The 11,387-nt window shown below is 40.6% G+C and overlaps 1 protein-coding gene and 1 long non-coding RNA gene across 2 annotated transcripts; one reads left to right on the forward strand and one right to left on the reverse strand.

The window, feature by feature from the left end:
* The first annotated feature begins 2,429 nt into the window (after positions 1-2,429).
* Positions 2,430-3,406, forward strand: LOC107281332 (uncharacterized). Its single transcript, XR_001546629.3, has 2 exons — positions 2,430-2,471; positions 3,163-3,406. It is a non-coding gene; the product is annotated as an uncharacterized lncRNA (long non-coding RNA).
* A 711-nt stretch (positions 3,407-4,117) lies between these two features.
* Positions 4,118-10,306, reverse strand: LOC4326991 (suppressor of mec-8 and unc-52 protein homolog 1). The gene is made up of 15 exons (XM_015766135.3): positions 10,151-10,306; positions 9,488-9,851; positions 9,339-9,387; positions 9,128-9,211; positions 8,919-9,022; positions 7,568-7,654; positions 7,438-7,491; positions 7,161-7,256; positions 6,546-6,673; positions 5,837-5,963; positions 5,668-5,727; positions 5,463-5,570; positions 4,736-4,836; positions 4,597-4,648; positions 4,118-4,479 (listed from the first exon to the last, which is right to left on the reverse strand). Exons 1-15 carry the CDS (start codon positions 10,189-10,191, stop codon positions 4,381-4,383), a joined length of 1,554 nt encoding a protein of 517 aa, XP_015621621.1. The 5' UTR covers positions 10,192-10,306; the 3' UTR covers positions 4,118-4,380.
* Between the last annotated feature and the right edge of the window lie 1,081 nt (positions 10,307-11,387).

Raw genomic sequence — 11,387 nt, forward strand, 5'->3', positions numbered from 1 at the left:
AGGGCGCCAATATACTTGAATGGAGGGAAAAAAAAGACCTTTCGGCTGCTGTTCTTATGGCGATGAAGATGGTGAACGAACAACAAGAAGCTTTTCTGCACTTGATCGTAAGTCTGCACTAGTTACCTATCTGCCATTGCTATCTGAAACTCTCAATCTGATTTTGTCACAAATAAAATGACCCAATTAAGGGTGTGTTTAGTTCACGCCAAAATTGTAAGTTTGTTTGAAATTGGAACAATGTGATGGAAAAGTTGGAAGTTTATGTGTGTAGAAAAGTTTTGATGTGATGGAAAAGTTGGAAGTTTGAAGAAAAATTTTGAAACTAAACAAGGCCTAACTTCTTCACATTCTCGAATGCTCACAAAAATCAGAGTATCACATTGACATTATTATCAGATTCAATACTGAATCACAGTCTCAATTCACATCGATTTTCAATCTCAATTCAGATATAACCAAATTCTAAAACATATGTTGTCGCCCTTCAGAAAGCTATGGTGGTGCTGCCGTGCTGGTCGCCTCCCTCCCATGCCTGTCCGGGCTTGGCAGCAGCGGTCGCCCTTTCGCCCGTTTTTGTGCGGCTCTTGGCATTCCTCCGACGTGGGTGGTGGTGAAGAAGAGCTTGGCGCCGCCGCCGCCGCCGCCGCCGTAGAAGCCGTCATTGTCGAGGACGCCGACGCCTGGAAGCTTTCGCGTGGGGGAGGACATGGGGCCGAGGGCTGGAGAGGAGGGCAACGTCGAAGGAGTCTTCCTCGGCAGTCCGCTCCTCCCACGCCCGCGTCGAGGAAGGCGGCGAGCCGCAGCAGAGCGGCGGGCAGCCATGCCGGGATTGGTTTTTCTTTTCTTTTTTTTTTCTGTGCGACGGTGGATTGACGAGCAGTCTCGTTCGTTTTTGTCCCTCCGCAGTTGCTCGTAAATGGGCTGAATGGGCCATCCTTGCCACGCTCGTGCGATGCAGAACGAAAGAAGCAGCAGCGCCGTGAAATGCCAATCGGACGATGGATCGACGCCCGACGTCCTATGACGTTAGCTGCCCAACGTCAGACGATCTGCTTCCCTAGGTTTTTAGCTAGGGAACTTTTTTTTTTCATCTGATATGCTTTAAGAACTTTAAACAAAAATCAAACTCTACCGATGAAAGCGACCGCAAAGTGCGAAGGAGGAAGAAGGGCAAGAAGGGGAGGAACCCAATAAGGTGCGATATCACCATCTCTGCCATCTATGAAGAGCTCGAGGAGATAGAGGTACAGAGGGTGAGGTGGAGAAAGCAGGACCCACTGACCACTATTTTTATCTTCTTGTTTGATTGACATGCGGGGCCCACATATTTTTTTTTATATTTTTAGTTTTCAATTTTGATGCTTTTATATATTTTTTTTGGGGGATTGTACTGTCACGTAGGCATCATGTCAATGCCATGTGGGACGAATACCTAGTCATAAGGAGTCACGTAGACGCCCATGAGATAAAACCGGAGATAATACTTCCGAGGGACCTTGTTTACACTATTTTTTAAGCTAGGAAGGGTTGTATCATCATGTTTTTGGTTCAAGGATTAAAATCAGACTAGGTGACAAAGGGGACCTAAAGTGAACTTACTGCGTATATTTTTCCCCTTCATTGAATCTGCTACTTTTGGGGGCCCATTGACCAGCCTGGCATTTCGCTCACTTGGGTCGTGTGTTTCTTCTCTGCCGGACAACTTGGTCACAAACATTCATCAAAATATTGTGGCTATTATATTTCTCCTCTTTTGAGATACAACCATAAAAAGAAACTAAACAATTAAAATTATTTATGACTATCATTAAACTATCATAAAAAGAACTCCGAAATTAACTTAAAATAGGTTTCAAATTTTATTTTTTTTTCCTACAGCCGATAAACCACTAAGCAGACGGTAAAAAAACTAGTACTTCTACTTAAGGAGAGAATAATAAGTAGGACTAACAACCACAAACTGGTAAACCGGTAGCTACTTCAGACTCTCTGCCTTTTTTAGCATTTTAAGATCCCATCCAGACTGCATCGAATTTACAATATTCTCTTAAAATAGCTCAAAATTCCGTAGAAATTCGTCTCGATGAGATGTACGACATGTCCTGTTGCTGCCGTACGTACTACTAGTACTAATCTAAGCGGCTGAGCAGCGCCGGTCGAAGAAGGAAGAGTGTTTCAGCTCGGCGAGCATTTGCTGCTGGGTGTGTGCAGTACGCATGTTGGAGAGGGAGTTGTACTACCAAACCTTGGGACAGGTCAGCATCGTGTACTCCAGCTTTGCTCTCCCCTTGTACTGATGGATGGGCAAATTGGCAGGCTATGAGATGTGGTACTAGCTAGTACTACTGTACTAGCAGTGGAATGGTTCAAGGCAAAGACATTGCGTTGCGTGTGTATATATACATCTCCCATGTTTCTTGAATCTTGACGATGATGGCGTTGGCCTAACCGGATTTGCAGTGCATCAGGTAAGGGAAAAAGGATGGTTAGATAGAGAGAAGGGGAGTTCTGTGATTGGAGAGGAGAGGAGACAGGGATGAGGCAGAGCATGGGATGGGGCTATCAACAGATGTAGATTATTCCTTGCACAAGAGATGATGATGAGCTGTGAATGAGTTCTGAGAGATGGCTGGTGTTGTTGTTGCTCCCTCCCCTGCACTGCCTCTTCCCTGGCTCCCCTGCACACCTCTCTCTCTCTCTCTCTCTCTCTGTGTGTTAGTATATTGTTTTTATGTTTTAGTAATTATTTTCCTTCCATAAGTGATACGGTATTTGTAGCATGTAGGTAGAAAAAAAAATGAAACTAGAGTGATGTGACACTTCAAGGGCTGTTGCAAATTAACACATTTTAAAATGGACCAAGCGTACTATTTCTCAGCATGTGGTTCTAGCTCAAAACATGCATTTCATTCGGCATGCCATGCTAGTTTTAAGCTCAGTATAGCATTTCAATAATTTATTTGACATACTAAATCTAGCTCAAAACTGCATTTCATACGGTATGTCATCCACGTTTCTAGCTAAAAATAGCATTTCATTTGGCATTGCTATGCTAGTTTCTAGCTCAAAATAGCATTCTAATTTACATGCATTGATAATTCCTAGTTCAAAATAGTAATTTAAGGGATCTTTTTCCACTTGAACCCGGAGCTGTTTTAGTGCAGGGGAGGAGGAAACTGCGCGGTCTGATGGAGATTGGGCAAGATTGGGACGGAAGGAAGCAGAACAAAGCGAAAAATTCAAGATATGCTTTGCGATTTGCCAATTGCAATAGTTTGCAATAGAATCTCCGTAGTATAATTTTTGGCATGTCCTGCTGTAACTGCCGGAAAGAACAAAAGAAAAGCTCAATCTTGGTTTTCAGACCATGCAATGCAATGATGAACCGTTTGTTACTACTCCATCATGACATCCAAAAGTTCACTCATTTTCTGCTGTTGAGATCATGTGTCTTCAACTAGGGCCCTGTTTTTAGATTCCAACTTTTTTCTTCAAACTTCTAACTTTTCCATCCCATCGAACTTTCCTACATACACAAACTTTCAACTTTTCCATCACATCGTTTCAATTTCTTCAAACTTTCAATTTTAACGTGGAACTGAACATAGCCTAGCATTCAGAGTTTATTTTCCAAAGTATACAGCGCAAGTGTCAGCAGACTCTGCAAAACTTCATGATATATACTACTACTTCCGTCCCAAAATAAGTGTAGCCGTAGATATCCGTGCCAAATGTTTAACCGTCCATCTTATTTAAAAAATTTGTAAAAAATTTAAAACTATTTAGTCACACATAAAGTACTACTATTCATGGTTTATCATCTAATAGCAATAAAAATACTAATCATAAAAAAAATTCAAATAAGATAAATGGTCAAACGTTAAATGTGAATAGTATAAAATTGCACTTATTTTGAGACGGAGAGAGTACACCTGATGCATGCCTGTGTATACTGTAAACCGTTAATGCGAATTGCTTGAGCTTACATCATCACAATTCACAAGACAATTCAAACATTTCACAGTATTTTTAGCTGCCGTAATGGTTTATGCCTGTGTCTGTAATTGCATTCAGTATTTCAGATTTTCAGCGCTCCAATAAAAGCAAGAGTCCGCGACAAAAGGAATCATGCTCACCTCACCTAATTTTGTTTCCTCCATACAATGATACCTACTAATGCTATATAATATAAGATACAATGGGAATACACTGGGCTCCAGAAGCACCAGGGAAGATAATGTTAGCTAGTAAGGTCACCTCCCAGTTCTCTAAATTACAAAAATCAAAATAGATCCTATTTATCTAGCACTTAGAACAGAGATGGATAATCATGCTTCCTACAATTACAAGATAAGAACAAAGGCAAGTTACAAATAATCAAGGCTTCCATGTTTTCATCGTGCAATCTTCAGCATAAGTAGCAATCAAGTTCCTATGAGGGTGGTGAGTGATGCCTATCACATCCTTGTCGTGGACCTGTGAAATTCATGAATACAGAAAGGGGTTATCATTTAGAAAGCATTAATATAACGTTATACAAATACATTATAAATTTGCACATGCCAACAGAACTTCATTTTATGTCATACAAACCTTCATTAGATGCTCCAGTTTACCGGACTGGTAGCTAAAGCAATACATGTTCCTGCAAAATAAGTACGAGTCATGATGGCACTCAAAATAAACTAAGATGATGAAAATGCAATGAAGAACTTTATCACAGTATCCTTACATGTCTTCACCAACACAATATATCCATTCTCCTTTTGGTGAAACGGAAGCTGCAAGGAAATCTCCCCCTTCCCGTTTACCAGATGAAAAACTTTTTACAACCTGTAACAAGTTTCCAGTCAAGAATAACCATAATAGAATTCATAAATAACCATCAAAATGAAAAAAGCAATGCACTTCGATGCTCAATAGCCACTTTATGCCTTTCGATTAAGAACCTAGCATACTCTTTGAGATAGATCCTAAACTTAGAATCCCAGCACACTCTATGGGTTCTTTGTGCTATGATAGTTGGGATTTTTTATGTGATGTCATGTCCCAAAATCCCAATAGATTTAGCTCTAATCACCGCAAACTGTGCATCAGTAGGCATAAACCAGACAAAACCATGATTTAGGTACTTCTATTCTGCACTCAGGAAATAATAATAAAGGTGCAGTGTAAAAATCACTGCAACAATAATACAGTATATTAGCACTGCAACCACATGAAATATTCATGTATGATCTTGATATATATAACAACACTTGATCAAACAGCCACCAGGCTTACTAAAGGAATCAAATGCCCAGAACTAGAAGCCTGAAACATGTAATATATATAGGAGTACATGTTTCGGGCTTATTGACTGCTGAGGAAGAAGTAAAGTACATGGCGATGGACACCTGAATTTTGAACACAAAGAAAACGATAACTAAGACGATGGAATGTGAAGAATCACATTATACCTGTCCTTGTAGAGTCATTATGTATATTGAAGATGTCTTATTGCACACAATAATGTGATCACTATTCTTTGGAGATAAATGGACAGAGTTAACAGTTGCATCTCCTCCCTGGAAATGGAGCACCACCATAAGGTAAGAAGCATGATTGAGGGCCTAAACCAATGTTAATAGAAGAGATCAGATGGAAAGACAAGCTAGTTATTACCCTCAAAGGAGGTGGTGGCTTGAATGTTTGCAAACAATCTGTTGTTTTCGTATCCCACACCTACATCAAGAAATAATACATGAATATGAGACATTTATACAACATGCAGAATAATATATACGGAAGTAGAAAAAAACATAAAGATTAATTGTATACAAGAGATCTATACCTTAACAGTACAATCACTGGAAGCTGTAATAACACGGCTACCATCTGTAGAAAAGATGGCACAATTCACATATGAGTTATGGCCTCGGAATTCCTTCAGCATCTTTCCGGACTTGAGGCCATGTACTCTGCAAAAGTGAAAGAATAAGCCTATTTCTTTCCAGAGATTAAAATAGCAGAAACTGTAATTTCAGAATATGCAAAACCACACTGAAATCAACAGAACCAAAGGTATAAGAAGAAAAACAATATTTTTAAATTAGCAGTTGGCAGGATTTCACAGATACAGATCATGGCTCAGATGTCTGGTAGATGAAAAAAATTCACACGTGGTTTGCAGACTCCAATCAAGCTTTTATTCTGACTTACCATCAAACTAACCCCATATCCAAGCAAACACAATACATCAATGAAGAGCACCTAAATTACTCCGTCAATTAACTGGATTGTACCAAAGAGGCAAAGACTCAAAAAAAAAAAAAAGAGGACCACATGAGCAGTTGCAAGCAGAATTGCTGCACTATGATGCAAATGTCAAGTCCACAAATACTAGAATGGAGAAAAGCATGAAATTTTGCCCAAATAATATACACTAGCTCAAAGCACCAAAATATTGCCTTCAACAATGCTCTTTTTTTTAGAAATTGAAAACAGAAATGTAGAGAGATATTCTGATAACAAATTCAAGTTGGATTATGATTGTAAGAAACCTTGCAGTAGTGTCAAAGGATGAACTCAATATCTGAGTTCCATCACGTGAGAATGTAACACTTGTAACACCTTTTGCATGTGCACGCTCGAGGCGACGCAAACACTGGCCAGTTCGTATACGCCAAACCTTAAAATCAAGTAAGAAATAGTTTAGTATGGCAATTTAGTTCATAATAAGAACATTTTTGGCATAACAATTAGAAATTAGATATTTGAGCAAATAACTTTGGTCTGTGCGCTCTATTAATGTATTTATATGGTTTTACCAAATGAATGAATGATTGTAATCAAATATGACCAATAATGTATTTGTTCAAGTAGAGAGTAGCCAACCATGTGTAAAAGCTGCCTATTATTTTTTTCACTCTAAAAGCTGCATATTAGGAATATTACAAAGGGGACCATACTATAACTGCAACTATGCCTGCTTTTCTCTTAATAAAATATAAGCATTTTAATTCATAGTGAATGCTGTAACCACTCTAAAGTCTAAACATTGAATCCATAAATAGCTTCATATAAAAAAATTACAATGATGAGAAGTGCTGATATCAAGTTAACTACTTGACAAGAACAAATAAGCGTAAAATATACATGCAGAATAATGGGGGTACCTTAATCTTTCCATCCTGTGATCCAGATGCCAGCATCTCAGAATCTCTACTGAAATCAACAGAAAGCACCGCATCATCGTGCATCATGAAGCTTTCCTGTAAAGTGGTTTTTGAAAATTATTGAAATTTATATTTAAACTAAAAAAAAGAACATATGCATGTCCCCATAAAGCTGCTGAACTTGAAGATGTTGCTTTCCACATGCACCAGTACAGTAATCGTGTTAATAACTTAATTCGTTGTTCAATTTGAGAAAACATCAATCCTATGGCCTTACGTCAGCTTGATATTGAAGATCCTTTTTAAGCTTCCCGCTGATATAATCCCAAACCTGAAAGTTTTAGTGAAATTTCAGCCAAGTTACATTAAAAGAACTGACCTGCAGAACAGACTTGAAAGAGACTTACCTCAATGATTCCATCCACTGAGCATGATACAAGGTACTGGCCATCAGGTGAAAATCGAGCACATTCAGGGTGAGTTTTCTTCCCGAACTGCAATAAAGAAAATAACATCTAGTTATAGTTGATAGTACACAATGCAAAATTATGTTATTGACTTATGGCCCCAAGGCCTGCACACAAGGCATCGTGCACTCTGTGTAGCACATGAGCAGCACACGCCGTTACAGTAAGCATGATTACTAGATCGCTGGTAATCTGTCTAATGGTAAATTTGATGTGAATGAAATAAGCGAGTCTCCCATCTAGAGGAGCTCTCTAGTGAACGGCTAATTGACAGAATATCAGAGCAAAAGGGGTGCTGGAAAATGGCGGGAGCAAAGAAGCTTAGTAATCCCCTTTAGTTTTTTCTTGGGTCTGCTAGTAACCCCCCAATGCCTTTCTATCTGTCCTGTTTAGCTTTTTTGAGGTGCACTTCACGCCATCATGTACATAATACTCTGCTTTCTTCTTATAAAGTCATAATATAAACAAAACAAAGAAGAATATTATTGTTCATGATGCAGCAAAAAAAAATCTGGATTAGTTGTGTTACGGATAAGATCCAATTTGAGTATCAAATAAACTGATTCTTTAATATTGGATATAAGTTCTTAGTAATGATACCATCATTTAGCTCACAGGTCAAGCAAAGAGTTAACCAAAAGCTCTAGTATGTCACTTTCTCCCTATATCTCAACCAGGCCTACCTTAACACTAGGTGGCTATAATGGCTGACCAGTCAAGTGTGAGAGCTAACTCGCTTCTCAAAAGCTCCCGGCTTTACAAAATCTCCCGACTAAGATCTACAACATCTGGTACCAGAACCAGCCACAGGGGACCTATATGCGGAAACCCAAGATTGCATCAGCCGTGCAAGGTAAGTTAGTGGCAATGCCGCAATGGAGAAGCAGAGTATCATATACAATATATTCTCTTGACAAACTCATGCTCATTAAGAATGCATGACAGAACACCTGAGCTACATCTTAGAACAGGTTTGTCTCTCATCAATTCTAACAAGTAACTAGCAGAGAGTAATAGCACACGTTCAGTGATCTTTAGCATTCTTACCCTGGTTAATTGCAGAACCTTAGTTCAAAAGATAGGTATCAGCATATGTTAAAGCTAGCTAATTAAGCTAACGTAATTAAATATTTGTCAGAATTCCTCCATTATCCAATCATGTCAGAAATCAGTTCTTTTAGACTTTTGAGCTCATTGATTTTAAAATTTAATCAGAAAATTTAACTTAATTAAGTTCCTTGGTATAAATAAAAGTGCCAATGTAATAAAGAGACTACAGCAAAAGAATCACCTTTGTTTGATGTGATAAAGTAGTAGGATATGTTTCCTCTTCATCTTGCTTCATTGCAGCAGTTCCTCTAAATAAATCAAACTGTGTGCCAGGTGGTAACAATCCTGTGACAAAAGTGGGGGAAGGACCTCAAGATGAGTTCATACTAGTCGTGCTGAGATCATTATAGTATAGTATCATAAGTTAATAACGTGCAACCAGGAAAGTACCTTGGTGCTGTTGCCATTTCAAAGCCTGACCAATCAGTGCCATTAACCGAGAAGGTGGAACTACTGAAACTTCAGAAGCAATAGCTGAAATTGGCATGGCAGAGGGACAACTATTATTAGGATTAGAAATAAGAATAGCTCCAGCTCCTGTATTATATGGAGTTAAGAGAACCTTTTAGTAAGGAAGAAGAAAAATGATCAGCAAGCTCACCTTGGGAAATCTGTGCACGTCGTTTCTCCTTGGTGGATTCTTGGTAGGCCTAGCGATGGAGTGGCATACCAGAAATTCACAATTTAGATAGCTAAAACAAGAAAAAGAACGCTACAAAAAACTATATACATGGAGAGCAAGTTACCAACCTCATTGGGGTCAAAGTATGTCCGGACAAGGAGATGCTCAAGCCTGAGGTACCGCTCGGGCTGCTCCTGCTTCATGACGCCCATGACCTGGGTCTGGCGGAGGATGGCGCGCGCCGTGTCCAGCTCACGGAGCTCAGCCATCTCGAGCACAATCTGCTCGTACAGGTCCTCGAGCTTCTTGCGCGGCAGCTTGAGCTGCGCAACCTGGGGCAGCACAGCGTCCCAGCGCCCGGCATTGATGTCGGCGATGAAGGTGTCGATGCTGTCGACGGTGTTGAGCGAGACCTGGCACTCGTTCTGCAGCGTCTGGAACGTCTGCTGCAGCGAGTTCTCCTTGCAGAACTGCAGCACTATCTTCACCACGCTGCATCCATGGACATCACGCAAGAAACACTATCAAACCTAGCAACCTTGCGTAATAATTTCCTAAGCTATAGCACTACCCAATGGGAGGGGGGGGGTTCTTAGCGAGCGAGAGACACAGAGAGATCCAAGAAACAGCATATGAAATTCGCTCGTCGATTCCCCTTCAATCCATGGACTAAACTTGTAGGGAGCAGAACGTAGGGTTTAGGGATTGCGGGGCTGGTTCTTCCGTCGCCGCAAGGTTCTCAGCTGTGGACTAGCAGAGGTGGAGAGAGGAGGGGGGGAGTGAATACGTACTCGCGGGCCTCGATCTCGAGGGTGGACGCCGACGACGCCATCTGCGGCTTCTGCGGGCGGCGGCGGCGGCGGCGGGTGGGGAGCGGCGGCCGGAGGACGGGAGGAGGTGGGGGAGTGGGGGAGATTGCCGGATTGTGGCTAGCGCGACGGGAAGTCGTCAACTTTTGGGCTGACGGGCCTTGTGGGCTTGCGGGCCATGGCCCATGGGCCTTTTTGGAGTTTTGATTGATTGAGATGATGGTAATACGCAGGATTGCTATTCGGCGATAAGTCGCGCGCCTCCCTCCCCGCGCGACTGGACACGTGTCGCGCGCGGAGAGGGGGCGGCGACGCGCCGGAGGGAGGAGCGAATTTTTTGTTTTTTTCCCTTTTTTTCGTTTTTGTTCGGTTGGTTTTTTCACCGGTTTTTTTTTGTTTCTGTTTGGTTTTTTTCCTCCGATTTTTTCTCTGTTCGGTTTGTAATTTTTCCGGTTTCTTTTCTGTTCGGCTTATTTTCCTTTTTTTCAAGATGTATAAATACCAAGTTTGTATTCGTATGTATACTAAGTTTGTATTCGTAAATATAGAATATAGAATGTTTGTATATGCGCATATAAACTTTCTATATGCGTATACAAACTTTCTATACGCATATACAAAGTTTGTATACACATATACAAAGTTTATATACGCGTATATAAATTTTCTATACGCATATCAAAGTTTGTATACACATATACAAAGTTTATTTGTATACAAACTTTCTATTCATGATGTATTTTTTTTATTTTTTATGCGTATATAAACTTTGTGTATGTGTGTATATATTTTTTATGCATTGAAATATATTCATAAAAATATATATACATGTATATATATATATAGTATATAGTACTACATATGAGAGACTAGAGGGGGAAGGGGGGCGACTGACCGCGCGCCTCCGCGCGCGGGCTGCTGATCGCGTATCAGCCACCCCCCCCCCCCACAATAGGGGGGCGACTGACCGCGCGCCTCCGCGCGCGGGCTGCTGATCGCGTATCAGCCACCCCCCCCCCCCACAATACGAGTGAGTTTCACTTGCCTGTAGATATTTTTGATTTCAAAGAAACTCAACAGATTTGAAGTAGCGAATCATAAAGCTATATACGTTTGATGCAAAATTTGTCACAAAATTACATATTTACAATGTACAAAAATAACTACAGATCTAAGGGTGGACGAAAAGCTTGTGACTCGTTAGCTCGCTCGACTCGCG

Source organism: Oryza sativa, chromosome 1 (assembly GCF_034140825.1).
Source record: "Oryza sativa Japonica Group chromosome 1, ASM3414082v1".
NCBI lineage: Eukaryota > Viridiplantae > Streptophyta > Magnoliopsida > Poales > Poaceae > Oryza > Oryza sativa.